The 20,190-nt window shown below is 41.7% G+C and overlaps 1 protein-coding gene across 1 annotated transcript in view; it reads right to left on the reverse strand.

Annotated features, from left to right (window-relative positions):
- Window positions 1–2,764: 2,764 nt before the first annotated feature.
- The window catches only part of KCNB2 (potassium voltage-gated channel subfamily B member 2), a 352,642-nt gene continuing 335,216 nt past the window's right edge, over window positions 2,765–20,190 (reverse strand). The window contains exon 2 of the mRNA XM_028112724.2: window positions 2,765–4,921. Coding sequence (XP_027968525.1) covers window positions 2,765–4,921 — 2,157 coding nt within the window. The remainder of the gene's footprint in view (window positions 4,922–20,190) is intronic.

A 20,190-nucleotide genomic window follows, 5' to 3' on the forward strand; every position in this document is an offset into this window, starting at 1 on the left:
TGGAGTAAAATGCAGCATTTACATGAATTTTAATGTAAAAATAAGACTTCAAAAGAATTCTGTGCTTGGTATATCTGCAGACCATTTTAGGCATACACATGTTCATTCTCTGCGTTAGCTGCAGTTCATTGAAAACGTTTAGGAAGTGCTGCAGAAGTGCATTCTGGGAGCCTTCGGTTCCCAAACTGCCTCCCTGTGAAACAACAAAGTCAGTTTTTTTTTTTTTTTTAGAGGAGCATTTTATTTTTCTCCTAGCTGAAGACTTTTGGCTCAGAGGGGCTAAGAAGAATGGAAGGTTAAGTTTCCCATAAAATGTTCTTGAAAATTCTCTGAAACTTAAAAAATATTAAAGGAAAGAAGTTTTTAGGGAAAATGCTTCCAGGGTGGAATGTCTAGGATTCCTTATCTAGGTAAGATTTCTAACATGAAGCATTCTGGAGCGGGTTCTTAGTAGAAAGCCTAATGGACACTGAAAGTGGGCATTAGTGAACTATCAGGGCAAAAAGACAAATCCACCTGTGCAGACAGATAAATGAAAAAAAATTGAGATTCAACAATACAGAGACATTAGAAAATAATTGTTTTGTTAGACTATGTCAAGAAAATGATTTTCATGACTTATTTGCTATTCATCTAACAGCAGACACACCTGTTTGACTTGAAAAACTACATGTAGAAAATTCGAACACTCTAGATTTACAAAAACAGATCAACATTTCATTTTAGACACTGAAATAAGTATGAGTACTGTAAATATCAATGGTTAATGACCATAAACCCTTAAAGGTTATGTCTTGAGACAAACATGAAAACCATTAAGAAATTCTAAGCACAGTGAAAAAGAAACATTTAAAATTGTTTTTAGCAGTAAGGATGCTTGGATTTCAACTAAGATCAAAACTTGTTTTCTTATCTGAGATATAATGACCAGATTCTGTTAATAAATGTCATTCCTAAAGCCTTAAACTCTAAACATTTGGGTTGTCTTCTGCCAGTGTTATCGTAATTTTAAAAATAGAATACAATTTAGAATTTGTTTTTTCTTTAAACAAAAGTTGTGCTTTAAATTTGGTCTGGAATTTTCCCAACTCTTTCCATGAACTACACACACACAGACACACACACACACACACACACACACACACAAATACACACACACACACGTACAAAATGCATTATGCTGAGGCAAAACTTGGGACATTCCTGAGAGACCAAGCTATCGTATTAATTTTAAGTCTTAAGGGAGCTGAGAAAGAGTTTTGTCTTGGGTTCATTGGGGTAAAACTGAGACTAAGAGGTTTTCAACGCTTATCCAGAATGACACATCTAGTAGTTGCAGATCTGGAACCAGAGCCTTCGTTTCCTGTGAAGCAAAATGGATTCGACCGACCTGGGCTCTTAGCACAGACTTCACCAACGTGTCTTAACTCCTCTGATTTCAGTGTTTTCAGTTGAAAAAGCTGGAGTGGCTTTCAACAAAGGTAGTCCTGACGATGCTTGAGGACGTTGGAAACGTGAGGGGGTGTTTCTAGCTGCTGCAGTTAGGGGCAGGTGCCTACTGGCCTCTGTGGGGCTCCTGAAGCGGTGGTGTCCCCTCCCCCCACTGGGAAATATTGGGCAACCCATTACCAGCCTAGGGCTCTTTTTATGGTAACTCATTTCTGAACCCAACTAACCATACAAGGTGTGGCAGTCTCACTTAAATAGCTTTGCTTTTAGTTTGTCAAGTCACTTTTTGGAATTCCCGTTTTGGCATATCTGCATTCTATCTTCAGTTCTTTAGATAGAAAAGTTTATGTTGGCTTCAACTGGAAAATATCGTCATCTTTCGATGGTCAACATACAAGTGGAAAAAAAACCAAAAAACAAAAAATCTAATTTCCAAATGTGGAGTGACACTTAAAAAAAAGTTTAGTTGTATGATACAACCTTTGACATATTTTCAGGCTTTTAGGCTGTGGCAAAATTAGATACATAATTGGCAAAATTTCAAGCTTCAATTCCAAATTTGCCGATATCTGGTCATTAAATCTTGCCTATTTTCATGATTTATAAAGAAAACCACAAGTGCCACAACTAAGCAGAAGCACAAAAGAAAAATGCACCCTATAAACTACATCACAATAAAAATACTGTATTCCTTTAAACAAATGTACTTTTAAGAGCTTTATAACCCAAAGCAAGATATGTGAGATGGTTTAAGAAGAGGTTGCAATTTTGCAACAAGAAGTCTGTACAGCAACTCCAGGCAGTAGCTGCGAAGGAAGTAGCTGTGTCTCAGAAACTTGTTTCCATACGTTCTTGACAATTTTGCATCCCGGGTCCCATTATTTACAAAGTACGCATTTTGCAAGCTCAAAGCACCTTGGTCCTCCTAATTACCGAATGCATGCAATGACATTTCATCCTTTCATGTGCAAATTCTAAAATTCATTGTAACAGAAAAAAATTAAAAGTTGGAAATCTGTCTACAATTCGAAATGAAAGGATCAAAAATGTCAGACATTGCCGAATACTGGTTCCTAATAGAGCTCTCTTTATTTGTTCACTGTTCCTCAGTCATTTTTGTTTGTTACAAAATGAAGTCTTGACTCTTTATTTAAACAGTACTTAAACTAAACTGTTCATGCCATGCAAAAATAACATTTTATGCACTTTTTTTGTGGGGGGGGCTTCCCATGTTTTTAGTTCACAGGCATTATTACCGCATTTTAAAGAAACAAGTTTTTATTATTATTATTATTATTATTGCTTTTGTAACTAGTCACATGCTGGTTTCACGTGTGGGACAATAACCTGTGTCTCCTGGGTTGGAATGAATTTCTGGGGCAAACAAGTGGTTTTCCATCTTGCACCCTTCTTGACTATTGTCCTTTTTTACTTCCGCCACAGCATGGTAAATGTCTTGCCTACAGTTGTGACTTGGGTCCTGCGGGGAGGAAGAGCCCACACAGGCCTCCTCTCTCAAAGGGTCTCTTCCATCACTAGGCTTATCTGCAAAGCAGTTTGGGCTGGAGTCGGCCTGCTTGTCCTGCCTGGGCCCCTGCAGCTCTAAGAAGTCATCGTCGTCGCCAGTGTCTATTTCCGTGAAGCTCCTCCTCTCTCTTGTCGAGAAAGGAAAGAGTTTCTGCTTGGGAAACCTAGGCGTCAGCCCTTTGGAAGGTCCCTGACAGTGTGCGGGAACCTCGGAGCCCAGCAAGGCTCTGTCTCCCTGGGAGGGGGTTTCCTCGAGGAGGATGGTGCTGATGAGCTGAGGGGTGGCGAGGGAAAAGTCCGCCGTCGTGACCGGCAGTGGCCTGGCTGTGCTGGGCGGGGTCTGTGGGGCACTGCCTCTGTTTTCCTTAAAGTTCACTTTGAGCGACCTGGATTTTAGGGGGTTGCTGCCTTTCAGCGAACTCTTAGGGCTCTCGGAGGTACCGTCCGACGGCAAAGGGCCGTGGAGCCCACTTTGGTAAGCGCTGTTATCGAGGCTCACAGTTCCGTCGACCGGAGCGTATTCCAGGATGGCATCCCTAGCCCCGGGCCCCTTCTCTCTGCTTAGTGTTAGAAACGGGGGCCCCCTGGCTCTTTGGCGCTCTTCAGTTGCCGTGGGGTCAGGCGGGAACTTCATCTGCAGGTGGGAGGCAGACAGCGGCGGCAGGGGCGACCGCTCGGTCTCCGTGAAGTCGGTGGCGCAGCTGGTGAAGCTGTCTATGCTGGACGTGCTCTTCATGTCCACCACGCCCTCGGTCTGCGCCACAGCCAGCTGCTCCTGTGGGCAGACCACTTCTTCCATTTCTATCTCCTCCTCGTACACCGAGGGCCTCTCCGGTGGCTCCTGGCAGGCCGGGTGCGGCTGAGCAGGAGGCTGTGTCTTGGTGATCTCGTTGTACAGCATCTCCAGTTTCTGCGCGCTCAGGTGCTGCGGGCTGGAGGAAGAAGTGTTGTTCAGCTGCTCGTGGGAGTCTTTCTGGCTAACCTCCTGGTACTTATTCTCGAAAGATTTGTTGGAGCTTGTTTCCGACAGAGCTTTCCTAGCCCACTTCCACCGGCTCGGGGACAGGTGATTATCATCAGCCGAGTCCTTGGTACTGGCTGACTCTCCTGCCTTCTCCACGGCCACATCTATCAGTTCCATGCTCCGGGCAAAGGCATCTTTTAAGTTCATAGAAACAATGCTTCCATTCCTCTTGGCCCGCTCAAGGGCCTCTCTCCTTTTAATTGCCTTCTCCTGGCGTTTCTGCTCCTTGTAAAACTCAGAGAAATTATTCACGATGATTGGGATGGGAAGGGCAATAACCAGGACCCCGGCAATGCAGCAGAGGCCTCCCACGATTTTCCCTAATAATGTCTTCGGGTAAATGTCACCATAGCCCACAGTGGTCATGGTGATGGTGGCCCACCAGAACGATGCTGGGATACTGGTGAACTTGGTGGCATCTTCATCCTTCTCAGCAAAAAATACCAGGCTGGAAAATATCATTATCCCCATGGCCAGAAATAAGATCAGTAAGCCCAATTCGTTGTAACTCCGTCTGAGGGTGAACCCCAGGGACTGCAGGCCTGTGGAATGTCTGGCGAGTTTCAGGATCCTGAGGATGCGCATGATCCGGAAGATCTGAACCACACGCCTCACGTTCTGGAACTGCAGCACGCTCTTGTTGGACTCCGTGAGGAAGATGGTGACATAATACGGCAAGATGGCCAGCAAATCAATGACATTTAGTGGGCCTTTAAAGAACTTCCACTTATTTGGTGAGGACAGGAAGCGTAAAAGGTACTCCATGGTAAACCAAGCGATGCACACAGCCTCCACATGTGCTAATTGGGGGTTGTCGTTGGGTTGTCCGAATTCATCCATTGCCTGCAGCTCTGGTAGAGTGTTGAGAGACAGAGCGATGGTGGAGAGTACAATGAACAGGATTGACACAATGGCCAAGATCTGGAAGAGAGAAGGAAGTCCAAGTTAGCAAATGCTCTTCGTGGCTTAGGCAGCTGGGAGACACATGGATTCACGGTTCTTTCAACAATGTGAATTGCTCAAAGATATTCCAGGAAGGTAACTCTACAGCCTAAAATGCCCTAACTAATGCAAACACATTCACTTTTTATGAGTTCATCTCATTTAGAAGCCCAGTGTAGTACCCATTTAAATTCCGGGGGCCTAAACAATTTGGAAAAAAAAAAAATCCATCCCTCACCCCTGCCTTTGTTCTCGTGTGAGTAACCACCTTTTGGAATCGCCTTGGGGAGCAATCTCCCTTCTCTTAGTTTTGTTATTTTTTTCTCTTAACCACCTGGTTTGTGTTTCTTGAAGTGAATCACCTGACATGCCACATATGCTAGGCAGAATTCATGGTTTCTGGGAGTTTTATTCTGCAACTAAAACCACATATGCAGACCTACACACGAGAGATAATATAGCACTCGGTACAACCGTGCTTCTCGTACAACAAATACCATTTATACGGGAAGCACTGGCGGCAGAACAAAATTAGGCTAGCCCTCAGCCTGGGCTATGGGGACCTCTGGACAACACCATGTGGGAAAGGAAGATTAGAGCTAACTGCGTTCCGTCAAGGAAGGTTTCATAAAGAGCTTGTTGACCATATACGATGATTTTGGTGCAGAGCAAACATTTTAGGTGGAGGAAAACGCATGATGTCAGAAGTGGCAGGAAAGAGGAAGAGCTCAGTGAGAAGTAAGAAGATGGGATGACAGGATTTTAGTCAGTCTGAGCTCTGAACCTGGCTTTATCGCTTCCTATGTAACCTTGGGCAGGTTTTCAACCTCTCATTGTCTCAGTTTACAAATCTGTAGAAGACAATGGTCATAGCTGTTTCATGGTTGTTGTGACGATTACATGACACACAAATATTGCTAAATAAATGAAAGGCACTCGTATTAGTAGAGGCTGAAATGACCAGGACTTCAGTCTGGAAAGACAAAGGCCAAGAACAGGTATGTGGGACATCTGTGAAGCCATGCACCATACAGACATCCCAAGTAGGAATTTCTTTATAAGGCTGAGATTTTTAAGGCCGAGCATGAAGATTAAGGTTTGAGAGCAATGGGAGGAAGCACTTTTTTGCTTAGTAAAGACTGTGCATGTGGGACACATACTTCTTGGTGAAGTAGGAAGCCTCTCTTACTTAGATTAGGTCTGCCTTCGTTTCAAATGACCTTTGTCCATGATCTTGGGAGCTGTCATTGGTCTCAGTTATTATATGTAGCTCTGAGAAAATTATCCTGACAGTGACTATTTTTTTTTTTAAGATTTTGTTTCTTTATTCATGAGAGACAGAGAAAGAGAGAGAGAGGCAGAGGCAGAGAGGGAGAAGCAGGCTCTCTGCTGAGCAGGGAACCCGATGCGGGACTCAATCCCAGGATCCTGGGATCATGACCTGAGCCGAAGGCAGATGTTCAACCATCTGAGCCACCCAGGCGCCCCCTGACAGTGACTATTTAATTTAAAGATTTAGCATCCAGTAAACGTTTCAAAGGACAATGATTAAGCAGCTTGAGACCCCACAGCTCAGTAAACCTGAGATCATGAAAAAATTAGTTTGCCTCTAACTGACATCAGGACTTGTAAACGACAGTCTTCTCCTGTTCTTTCTCCATTTTCCTCTTTACTCTCGTGAATTTCTCTTCTTCTGGGTTACTCTCCTGACCCTTTCTCCTCATATGCCTCCTTTATAACTTTCATTGTTTTTTTGTTCTTGTTCTTCCAGCTTCCATCTCTCCCCTCAAATCTCTATTAAGTAAAATCACAGTATGACGTATTTCAGAGTGTGTTACAGATATTGAATAAAGATTTATGGTTCCTTAACTTATAGAACAGTATTTTACGATTAGTATTTTATATATTTTTCTTGAACAAAACTAAGGTAAGTACTTTTTACCTGAGTATACTTCAGGATTTCCTTGAAAAGTGTGGATCAATGAAATCACAGTAGAAAAAAGGTTCTCTTCATCCTATTCTAAAAGATTGTGGAGGCTAAAGTTAGAAATCCTCTCAGAAGGTTTAGATAAATCCATGGATAATGGATTCAGAGGGTTTACTAAGGGCAATTTGGGAATGTTCACCTTGAATCTCCACCCACAGAGGCCAATGGCATGGTGACGCTGACAAAATTCTGCCCCAACATTTCTTAGGAAGCACTGGTCAGGTCGCATCCGTTCTTATGCTCTTACCATGAGTAACCAGGTCCCTCTGTACTTTCTAGAGGGTCATACTGTCATATAACAGGTGTATAATATTAAGTGGGCATTTTAAGTGCTGGGATTTCTGCCATCATTCTTGTTCTGACAATCCATACTCTAGATTTTCCATATCTTATCTGTTCACCTGCCCATTTTGGATGCATCCTCCTGATGCTTATCACTTCAAAGAGCAAGGAGAGAAGTAGAAATACAAATGAAATCATCCTATTATCTTCCAACCCTTTTGGACAAAGAACAAAAGTGGATGGTCCAGGGTAGACCTTCAGTTTTCCTTGACTCCCTAAATCACAGCTAGACTGTAAGTCATTTGACTTCAGTAGCTAATTTTGGGAAATAATGAAACACTGTATAGTACTAATGCGGTCCATAGTCTAGTTGACCCCAACTTAACACATATGGTTGCCTTTTATACCTGGAAATTCAGCACAGGCACAACATGATTTGGAGTACATTTTTTCCCCATCCCCCCCCCAAAGATTCATTTACTGAATTGGAGAGAGAGGGAGTGGGGCAAAGGGAGAGGAGAGAGGAGAAAGAGGCCCAGGCAAATTCCAAACAAAGCACAGAGCCTGATGCGGGGCTCAATGTGATGACCCTGAGATCATGACCCGAGCCAAGACTAAAAGTCGGACGCTTAATGACTGTGCCACCCAGATGCCCCTGGAGTACATTCTTGAAGGAAAAGAATGATTACAGAAAAAAAAAAAACCAAACACCCCAGCTCTTAGCAACCCCCTATTCGTGTTAAAGAAGCCATAGGTACTGAAGTGCATTATTTTCTGTCTCATGTTCAAATTTAATCTGTCAAAAGCCATTTGCTCTCAGTTTATAGAAATGGCTTATTTTAAGTATCTTTTGAAGCTTGGAGTTCTCCCAGAAAGACAGTGCTGTAGATAAATTATTCAATATATACCAAAGATGATGTGTAAGACAATAAGCCAAATGGGAGTTTATTGTTTTATTGTAGAGTTTTAAAACAAAATAAATATATCAGGGCGCCTGGGTGGCTCAGTCGTTAAGCGTCTGCCTTCGGCTCAGGCCATGAACCCAGGGTCCTGGGATCGAGCCCCGCATTGGGCTCCTGGCTCAACGGGAGGCCTGCTTCTCCCTCTCCCACTCCCCCTGCTTGTGTTCCCTCTCTCTCACTGTGTCTCTCTTTGTCAAGTAAATAAATAAAATCTTAAAAAAACAAAATAAATATAATAAATGTGACATTTTGCTTTAAACTACAGGATCTACTTCTAAACATGGATTTTTTTTAGTACGGCAAACCCTGTACTTAGTATGGCATTTAGGCTTTGCCTCTTTTATCCTAACTACACACAAGTTAGATTCTTAATGCCTGTCACCTCTACCAACTGGCCTCATCCAGGGATGAGGGATGAGCTGGCTACATGCCTCAGCCCTAGCAAGGAGATTTAGGTCTGCACATTGCAAATGAAGTGGACATGCAGAAATTGCAAACAAATGATCTGTGTGAGATTGGCCAAGTCCCCTGGAGATTTGGATTAGATCATCTCCATAGCCCCTCTCACCTCTCACATGTGATCATTCTCTTTCTAAAGCACCATTATTTTGCTAATTTCCATCACGTCTGCAAACTAAACCAAGGACGAGTCACAACTGATCTTGTCATTTGGCTGAATGGCCGATAAACTTTTGTTGCTGAAGAAATGAAAAGTCAAATGAGAAGACTTTGAAAGCTATTGCACTGTTATATTCCAAGCATTAAGTTACTGAGAATAGACATTCTTTCTGGATAAAACTTTCCTTTCAAATCACCTGGATAACGATTTTAATTCTTCACATAAATGCAGAAATTCACAGGATCACATGGAGTTAAGATTGGGACTCCTCTCACTTGCATTAATAGGTACCAAAAACTGGTTGCATTGATACCTGTTTGTGAGAGGAAGTAAGGCAGTTGGAGACTTGCCTCAGTTATAACAACTTGTTCATGTTGTATCCTCTGAAGGGATATAATGGTATTAATGGGTGCTTTGTGGTGGAAAGAACATAGGACAGGGAACGAAAACACATGCTGGAAACCTCTGCGGGCTACTTAGACAAGCCAGTTCCCTCTCTGAGCTTTGGTTCCCTTATCTGCAAAATGAGGTGCCCCACATTTGCTTTGCCTGCCTCACAAGGTTGTTAAGGATCAAACTAGATCATGCGCATGAAGCATTCTGTAAAATGTAAACTGGGATAGAAATGAGGGAGATGTGTCTGGACAAAGCGTTTGGCCGGCATCAAGGGGAATAGAAAATACTTAGACTGTTTATCCCCCTTTGAGATACAATTTCATATCTGTTTTAAAGTCACTGACATTCAACTCTCCACAAAAACACATGGAAACTTCTGTGCCTTGCATTGAAGGTGTGCAGGTACATTCTCTCTCTTCCCTCTTCCCTAACCCTCCTTCCTTCCTTCACAAATATATGCTGAAAGGTGAAAGTGAGTTACTAGCTCTTAACTACATAGCATTCCTGCTTTCTCTTCCTAGTGGGATATAACACATTAAACAAACGAAAAACCTGATCAGCAATAGAAAACGACATGGCAAACGTGATGATAAGAATTTTCAGGACAGAACCAGCTTATTTAAATTGACAGGAAGGAGGGCCCCTGGGTGGCTCAGTTGGTTAAACTGACAGGAAGGAAAAGCCCTGTGACAAACATTATTAGGAGCATGAATAATTTTCTACCTCCACAAAAAGGACAAAGCATGAGCATATAAGCCGAAGTTTAAACCATTTGTCGAGGGAAGAGGCTAGAAGTTCATTAGAATATCATGATTTTCACCTACCGATCTTCTCTTTCTAGTTATTTCTCAGGCTGATATTAACCATAGCAAACCAGAAAGGAAATCCTTTGCTCTTTGATCGAAGTTTGCAGTTCTAGCTTTCATATTCCTAGAATATATGGTACTCTCCTCTACGCTGGTGGCTCTAGCTGTCTTCTCCAGAATGTTCCCTTAGCCTGCCCAGGACAAAAGGGAGTCTGTTCTTAAGTACCTGCAGCTGATTGGCAGACACAAGCATGAAGCCATTACGTGCTAACGCCACACGACACATTGCAAAGAAGGAGCATCACTGAAAGGTTCAGTTGTTCAGTTGTTTGTCAATTATTTTGGCCCCGTGGATAACAGGGACCCAGGAATTCAATCCTTCCCCACGCCCATTTGTATGCTGTTGAATGAGGCGTTTGGAAACACTTAGTCATCCATGCCCAAGCTGAGGTCAGCTGTCCACCTGCATAATGCCTTTCATTTGGGGTAGGGTGTGAGAAACCATCTAGTTCCACATACTATCAAATTCTTCTTTCAGTTTTTTATTCTCACATACAAAACCACTTCTTTGAGAGAAGAGTTTTTGGTTATCTTATGATTAAAGATACTGATTTGATAGTCTCTTGGTATCTCCTGGAATAAGCTTTGTTTCACTACTCATGATACATTTCTGTATTTTAAAAGGTTAGGTCTTAGGAAGCACCTTATTAGGTAGGAGGCTAGTGAAGGAAACTTTAATATTCTTCACCATAACTCTTCAAAGAAAGGAGCAACAGTGAGATGGAGATACCTTTCATCTTACACATACTCCAATGATTGGGTAACCTCTTTTTGGTCATTTTTCATAGAATTTCTTATAATGCCTAATAGCACCCAGAAGAATCAGACGGGTTCTTAGCCATGTTCCATCACTTCCCTGTGGCTCAAAGTCAACCTAAAAGTTTAACCAGCAATAGAATTTTTTTAACAAAAGAAATTCATATTACAAATAGACCATTTTATGATAACAGACCAGCTTCACAAGTTCAGCCACATAACCTTTTCCTAGGTTTAAGCTCTCCTTTTTATTAATCCTTTCTTTTTTCATTATCCTGAGTAGACTGCTGTTTTCTTTTTTAACCTCATTCTTTAAGAAGCCTGCTTGAGACTATATATTAGCTTTGGACTTCACCTTCACAGAAGGATACATTTTCGTAAAGAAAAGTGCTGTATTTTTTGTGTCACTTTTTTTTTTTTTTTTTTTGCTGAGTCTATTAGCTCTTAATTCAACCAGTCAATGAAGTGATAGTTTCATGTATAGATCAGGGTAGATTCAGGTTTGTGCAACAAAATGTTAAGCCACTGAGAAGAATTAATCATGTGGGTTATCCATTAAAAACCACATACAAGAAAGACAAATATCATTTGACCTCACTTGTATGTGGAATCTAAAACACAAGCAAAACTAAAAAACCCTCATAGATACAGAGAACAGACGTGTGGTTGCGAGAGGAGAAGAAATGGGTGAAGGTGGTTAGAAGATACAAACTTCCAGTTAGAAAACAAGGCATGGGAATGTAATGTACAGCAGGGTGACCATAGCTAATGAACCCGTGGGGCATATTTGCTATATGGCATAGTTGCTCAGGGAGGAGATCTTAAAAGTTCTCATCACAAGAAAACTATTTTTTTGTAACTATGTGTGATGACAGATGTTAACTAGACTTACTGTGGTGATCATTTTACAGTGTATACAAATATTGAATCATTATGTCTTACACCTGAAACTAATAGAATGTTAAATGTCAATTATACCTCAATTTAAAAAATTACACACATATGCACACACATGAACATGCATATCTACATACATACATATAAATACATGCACACACACATTACCATTTCATGTAATCAAAACTCAAGCAGCAATGTCCACAATAGCCAAACTGTGGAAAGAGCCAAGATGTCCATCGACAGATGAACGGATAAAGAAGATGTGGTATAAATACACAATGGAATATTATGCAGCCATCAACAGGAATGAGATCTTGCCATTTGCAACGACATGGATGGAACTGGAGGGTGTTATGCCGAGTGAAATAAGTCAATCAGAGACAGACATGTATCATATGACCTCACTGATATGAGGAATTCTTAATCTCAGGAAACAAACTGAGGGTTGCTGGAGTGGTGGGGGGTGGGAGGGATGGGGTGGCTGGGTGATAGACATTGGGGAGGGTATGTCCTATGGTGAGCCCTGTAAATTGTGCAAGACTGTTGAATCACAGATCTGAAACAAATAATGCAATACATGTTAAGAAAAAAAAAAGAAAAGAAGAAGAAGATAGCAGGAGGGGAAGAATGAAGGGGAGTAAATCGGAGGGGGAGACGAACCATGAGAGATGATGGACTCTGAAAAAGAAACTGAGGGTTCTAGAGGGGAGGGGGGTGGGGGGATGGGTTAGCCTGGTGATGGGTATTAAAGAGGGCACGTTCTGCGTGGAGCACTGGGTGTTATGCACAAATAATGAATCATGGAACACTACATCAAAAACTAATGATGTAATGTATGGTGATTAACATAACAATAGAAAATTTAAAGTAAAAAAATCTTAAGAAAAAAAACTCAAGCATCACAGAAAAGAAGTAAAAAAGTCATAGAAGTGTAAACTTAAGAATGCTACATATTCCATTTACAATGTTTATTTACAAATGTAATTTGTTAAAATACCATATCCATATAAATACACATCTTAGAGATGTGCAGACGATAACAAAATAGATGGAAATAAGCCTTCCTCCATTTCTTCCTTCTTATCAACTCTCTAGTCCTTTGAAAAAATAATTCATGAAAACCCAAGGCAGAAAAAACAGATTGAACACTTAGAGTGTTTTGAACACTAGAGTATTTACAGTTATACCCAGATTCTATAACATTCTTCCTTTTCTTGTTGGAAAAATGGTTTTTTTGCTTTAAGGACATTTTTTTTTTTAAGATTTTATTTATTTTAGAGAGAGAGCACACAAGTGAGTGCAGGGAGGAACATGGAGAAGGGCGAAGGAGAGGGGAAAAAGAATCTGAAGCAGACTCCATGCTCAGTATGGAGCCAGGCTTGGGGCTCGGTCTCACGACTGGGAGATCATGACCTGAGCCAAAACCAAGAGTTGGACACTTAACCGACTGTGCCACCCGGTCGCCCCTCTAAGGACAATTCTTAATCATAAATCTTCTCTTTGAGAGGGAAGCCTTAAAGGATGAGTAGAAGTTGCCATGCAGAAAAGGGGATAAAGGGTACTAACAGGCCAAGAGAACTAAGTGGGCAAAGGCTTTGAAGCCCAAAACATATGGTTTGCTCAGAAAGTTCCAAGTAATTTTGGATGGCTGGGGACATCTATAAGAAGGCATGGCATGGAGGAGTCCATCGTGATTGCAGGGCTGCTATGTGTAAGGGTGTAGGCTGTGTACTTGTCATGTGAATGGTGCCTCCATCATTTGTGCAGTGTGCTACTTGCACAACCTTCCCACAATGCTGATTTCAGGGAACTTAGTACTCTACTGGGACTGGATGCAGGTGGAGGCATAGAGATGAGTGGGGGTGGGTGCTTCTGGGAAGTTAGGCAATGGACAAATTCTGAAGGGCACTCGATGCATTGATGAAGAGTTTGGTGAGCCTCCCCCAAAGACCAGTTTTCCTCCAAGGGTGGTCCCAGACCAGCAGCATCAGCATTTTGTGGTAACTTGTTAGAACTGCAAATTCTCAGGCCCCACTCCATACTTACTGAATCAGAAACTCTGGGGAAAGTCCCAGAAATCTGTGTTTTGGCAAGTGCTCCAGGTGATTCTGATCCTTGCTAAAGCTTGAGGACACTGCAATAAGGAGCAGAAACAAAACCAACCAACCAACCAACCAACCAACAAAAATTTAAGCAAGGGAACAGCATGCTCAGATTTGCATTTTAGAGAGATCACTAACTACAGTGTGTGGGGCTGATTGGGGTAGGAGAGCAACTGAAGGCAAGAGGAGAAGTTTCTATTGCAGTGGCACCAGGAAAGGGGTTCAAGAAAGAAGTACGGCACCAAGTTATTTATAAAGCGGAATCTCAGCCTCACTTGCCATGAAGATGGCAAGTCTAGGAACCTCCCCCCGCCGTGTTTATGACTAAGTTTACCAGGAAGACAGCCGCCCCGATGCATCTCTGTGAGTATCTCATGTGGGTGGAAAACTCAGAGGGATCCTTGCCTTAAATCATCCCTTTCTTTGAAAATAGTGTTTCTTCATATCAAAAAAAATTCCAATAAGCATTTCAGGGTTTGGACTAGAAAGAGAAAAATTTCTCTCAGAGTCAAACAACAGTTTATTGGTACATGAAAACATGAGACACACAATATTATTTGCCAGAGCTATTTTCTCTTATAAAATTTTACCTCAAGTGTACATTCTGAAATCACATTGGGCAAAGACTAGCGGGGGCACCCATTTAGACTAGCTGTTCCCTGAAAGTACACTCATTTGTTGAACTATTTCTCACCTACTCCAACTTCCCATTTCTGCAAGGAAGTCTTCTAAATTTCCAGATTTAAAGTGCCATTGAAACGTGGCTTTGTTCCTTGGACACCTCATTGGCCTCATCAGCTCATCAATCACCAGGAACAGAGAAATTCAAGGATTTATTTCTACCATTATCCCCATACCTAAAGACTGTGTTCCAGCAGTTTCAGGAAAACAACAACAACAACAAAAACCAAAAGCCATAATGTAATCATTATTTTTCCTTTTAATGCACCTCTGCAGTAAGCCTCTTCTGAAAAGTACTTTTGGGGTCAGCATCATTAAGACCACATTACAGAATGCCAGAAAACCGAAGACATGTGAGGGCCACGCTGAAATGGAGGAGCTCTGCCAAAGGAACCGTTAGAGGGGAGCCCATCCAGCCAGGCCTGCAGAAAACTTGCGTGGTTTGCTGTACATCTGCTCCTGGGGGGAGACTGCTGAGTGGTCCCAGGGCCAGTGAGCTGCAGCAGCTCCCTGATGCTTCCCTTGCACAGTGACAGGTGTTCTTCATGGCACGAAGCTGAGCCTCACAACCAAGGGCCTTTATGTGAATCCTGTTTGGTTTGTTTCGAAAGCAGCGACCGTGGAATGCGGTGAATGGGCTCAAGCAACATCTGTACTTATTGGGAACTGAGAAGCTGTTTATTCGGCAGAGGGTCCTGCTTTTTATAGCTGTCTGATGTGGTCATTTCCTACCTTCACAAAGACAACATTCTGTTCTCTGTACAGAGTCCCTCCTGGCTCCTATCAGGAGGGCTACACAAGGCCTTGTCAAAATGTGATCCTTGAACCAGCAGGATCACCTGGGAGCTTACTGGAAATGCAGAATCTCAGGTCCCATCCTGGGCCTGCTGAATCAGAATCTGTTTTTGCAAGATTCCCAAGGGATTCATAGGCACATTTAAATTTGAGGAGCTCTGACCGAAGGCACAAAAGCATGCCATTTAAAAAATCAGCTTTGGAGGCTCTTCTAAAGATTTTTAAAGTGGATCTCTGTTCTGGAAATGGGAGTGGGTTGTTAGGCCCTGCGGGGCAGTTCAACACTGTTCAGAAGTTCTGAGGTGGGTGGGCGTAGTTGATGTTAACGTGGTCTCCAATTCCTCCCTGACCTCCTGCATAGCCTGCAGTTGACAGCCGCTGCTTTAAACACTTTCACATAAGACACTTGAGCTTGACCGCAGAAAGAATCCAGGGTTAGGAGTCAGAGGACCTGACCTTCTCCCTGGGTCTGCATTACTAAATTAACCACGTGACCCGAGTGTAGACTGGAGCCCACCGGCTCTCCTTGCGTAGCCCGGGGCTACGCATGACAGTTTCATCTACATTACTGGGTTGCAGTGATCATGACATTATACAGTGCACGTGAGAGTATTCTGGAGGTTACACAATTCCATGGAAAGGCCAGTATGTTTATACTAACCAAATACATTTTTTTCGCTAGGGACTCCAGGGTTTGGGGCAGAATTATTAGCTGGTCTTTATTGCTAGAGGTAGAAGAATTTTATTCTTACAACTTCCTGTTTGAAATTAGCACACTCTTCCCTCTGCAGTTGCCACTGAGCTCATCTCTGTGGATGCTGCCCGTTGATTTCAGTAAGTTTGGCAGAGAGAAATGCCTGGTCCTTTTGGAAAGTCAGCATACTGGATTGAATCGTGCCCTCCTAAATTCATGTACATCCAGAACCTCAGAATGTGTGACCTTATTTGCAGATGTAATTATTTAAGATGGAGTCATATTCAATTAGAGTGGGCCCTAAATCCAATGACTGCTGTCCTTCTAAAGCGGCCAGGAGAGATAGAGAAAGAGACGCACTAAGGGAAGATGGCTATGTGGCAGTGGAGGCAGGAATTGGAGTGGTCCGGCCATACGCCAAGGAAGGAATCCCAGGAATCAAGAGCAACCACCGGAAGCTTGGTCAAGGCAGGGAAGGATTCCCCTGTAGAGCCTGTGGCGGCAGCGGGGCCCTGCGGACACCCTGACCGCAGACTTCTAGCCTCCAGAGCTGTGAGAGAACACGTTTCTGTTGTTTTGAGCCACCCAGTTTGTGATATTTTGCCGCAGAAGCTCTCGGAAACCAATACAGTCAGGTCATATTCTTCCACGAGAGGGTCCCATCTTTAGTGTTAGAGCTGAGAACACGCAAAGCCATTCCAACCTTTTCCTTCAAAAGTGGATTTAATGTTATTTGCAAAGGGGAGGACAATCAAAGAGGTTTGGAACCTTCGTCAGCAGGAAAAACAGTTTAATTGGGAGAAACTAAGTTGTATTTACTGTTGGAAGTAAATAGCTAGGATTTGTTAAGTAGGTAATTAACACCTGCATTCTAAATAGCAGCCCAGAACAAGTTAGAACATGTGGGTCCAGAGGCTGTGGAAGTCACTTATACCAGCAGGATGAAGGAGAAAGATAAGTAAGGAAATACGACATAACAGTGGTAAAGTAGGCAACAAGATATTTCTCTGTTCTTAGGAAATTTAAAAACCCAATTTCAAAACACTTTCCGTAGCGTTGGTTTATAAGTTAAAAGTGTTGGGGAATTCTCATGCTGTTGTCTCGCTAAACCAATTTTTACATAAAAAGCACCACTAAGTGTACTGTGTATCCCTGTCTCTCTGTAAGCAGGTTCTTCCAAAACAGCTACCTGTGTACAGCACCTTTTAAAAATTACTTATGTAGGTATGTGTGTATTTATTTATTTAAAGTAAACTCTATCCCTAATGTGGGTAATGTGGGGCTCGAACTCATGACCCTGAGATCAAGAGCCACATGCTGTACTGACTGAGCCAGCGATGGGCCCATGTCTTTTGAAGAGCATTTTTCAAACTGTGAGTAGCAATCCCTTTGTGGATCATAAATCAGTTCTGAGGGTCATAACTGGCATTTTTAAAAAAGATTTATTTATTTGAGAGAGAGAGAGAGAGAGAGAGAGAGAGAAAGCACTAGCAGGAAGGACAGAGGGAGAGGGAGAGAGAGTTACAAGCAGACTCTGCACTAAGCGAGACGCGGGGCTCAATCCCATGACCCTGAGATCATGACCTGAGCCGAAACCAAGAGTCCGCCGCTCCACCAGCTGTGCCACCCAGGCATCAGAGAATACCAGGGAGGGTGAGTAATGTTTGGTTGAGTGTTTGTTGAATCATAATTCCTACCCCTAAATAATGGTAACAATAATAGTTGTTATACTTATTATTTTATTTTGATGATCTATATAGAGATAATGTGCTCCTAAAGTTTCCCAAGCTGAGTTTTAGATAATTTCTATCAATGGGAGAGAAGGAAGGCTACCCCCCAAAAAGGACAAACTCTTAGTCTTTCAATACTACTCTGACTCAGGACTTGGACAACTTATCTACCTATATATATAGCTTCTGTGGCATATTCATATTGGCCCTTTCTCAGTTCTGACATTTAGAGTTCCATTTTTGTGCTTCTTTTGTTATTTGGGTTCTAAGTGGATCCAAGGAGTTTCCTTCATGATATTTTCTATGATAAAGCTGGAGTGATAAATTTTCATTAATAACTAGCAAATCTATTTTGCAAAACTTTGTTATAAAATTCATAAGGTTATATATCTTTGTTGTAAGGAAGCGTCCTATATTAACTCATGCCTGACCATTACTGCCATTTTAGGACTTTTTAAAATTAACCTCGGAATTAAATAATTCAAAAGTGAATAGAAGTTGACATTATTGATATAGACCATTGATTGATATTGGTTTCTAAATACCATGTGAGTTTTTCAGTTATATGATTTGTCTCGAAAAAAGATAAAAGACCCGATTTTTGATTAGGTAAATGTTTATCCTATAAGAGTTATATATGACTTAAATAGTAACATTAAAATATTTGATTCCATCATTTTAAACTATAATCTTAGCTTTTGGTCATGTTTTGGATTCAAATCCCAGTCCTGTCACTCATAATGATGAGGCATCTACACTTCAGGTAAAAGAGCTGGTAAGATCAAGATCTTAAATATATGTAGCATCTAGTAGGTGCTCATTTAACAGTGGCTAATGTTATTGTACATATTCAACAAATAGTTTTCACAGATGAAGACTTATGTCTATACTGATTCCTGGTTAGGACTGCAAAATTCAACCACCCAGATATTTAGTCTACATAAAAAAATATACTGATTATATGATGACAAGTGTTCAGATCTGTTTCATATATAGCCTAAACATCCTCATGTCTGAATTTCTTACTTTTTAGGTAGAAGTTCGTCAGTTGTTGAGTTATACATAGTCACCCTGTCAAGCCCTATGGCCATGGCTCCTTTCTTACAGCTCGTAAAATCGTCACCAGCTGCAAAGAGAGGTGGAGGGTCAGGTCTGAAGGCTACCACACATCCCTTTCCTTCTCATGGCAAGACGCAATGTCTGCTCAGAAGCTTATGTTCTGTGTGGTATACAACTATTTTGAATCAGGCTCAGTTTAAATGCTATGTCTTCTAAAATAATTGTTCTTGATCTCCATATTGAGAATCACTTTCTTCTTTGGTTTTCAAAATGGGTTTTCTGGAGATTTGGGGTTCTATGGATATGCTTAGAGGGCCACTGTGGAAAGAAAAGTTAGTGGACAGGGCCATGGGAACCCCATCTTGGCGGCTAATCAGGTGGTGCTGTCCTTCCATGTGGTGCTGAAGACACATAAATACATGAAGAGGTGGACATTCTTCACAGAAGCACTTCCATCTCTATAACATATGTACACATACAAACACATGCCTGTATATACATGAACAGCTGTCTTGCACCTTTGGAGATGACAATACTGACAAATATTGCCTCTTGTGTTTGAGAATATGCTGGAAAAGACCTCTGTCTTTCCCCCACTATTTACTCACAAATAAATGGCTATTTTATTTGTGGCCACAGCTGTTGTTTGCAGAGTTGATTACTGAGCACAGCTTTGTCTTTTAGACTTCTAGGTCTTCTAAGTGCCAGGCCAGTTTTATATATGCCAAAAAGCTAAAATTTGACCTCCCCAAACAGGCAGACGGCATGACTAAACACATTATATTAAGACAACACATAAAACTGCAATCCATTGAGGCCTGGCTGTCACCGACCAGCTGTACCACATTAAATGGCCTCTAGGAGGCTGAGAGGTTTGGGCTCCAGGAGAGAAAGAATCATCGGTTTTCTCATAGTATCAGAGTACTATTTTATGGTTCAGGATCATTTAGATAAACATAATAAAATATACACCATTCATTTTGTCACATCATTTACAAATTGGTTTAGAATTCCTTAAAAAGCATTTTCTAGGATTTTGTCCAGGCCTGAGTACTCAACCCAAAGAAAGCCCATTGAATATGTGTGTTATCTCATCAAATTTTTATTTATGCAAATGCAATCCAACAAATACCATCTGTGGCCCTTGGAGTTTCTAAGTCTTATTTCCTAAGATATTAAGCTGAGTAAAACAAATCTAAGCTTTCTATATAAATAAGAGAGTTAACATAATACTAATAATAATAATAAAAAAACCTCACAGTGTCATTCCCACAGCCCCACCCTCTCATTGCATAAATAGTAGGTTTTTGCTTCTGAAAATCTAAGCAGACAAGAGAACAAAGCGCAGGCAAATGATGGCTTAGCACTGCTGCCAAAGACACAACTTTTATGCTGCTTGATCTTTTTGCTTTAAAGTTC

The sequence above is a fragment of the Eumetopias jubatus genome, unplaced genomic scaffold (assembly GCF_037043125.1).
Source record: "Eumetopias jubatus isolate StellerSeaLion01/CBP00866 unplaced genomic scaffold, mEumJub1_p1.0 scaffold_4, whole genome shotgun sequence".
Classification (NCBI taxonomy): domain Eukaryota; kingdom Metazoa; phylum Chordata; class Mammalia; order Carnivora; family Otariidae; genus Eumetopias; species Eumetopias jubatus.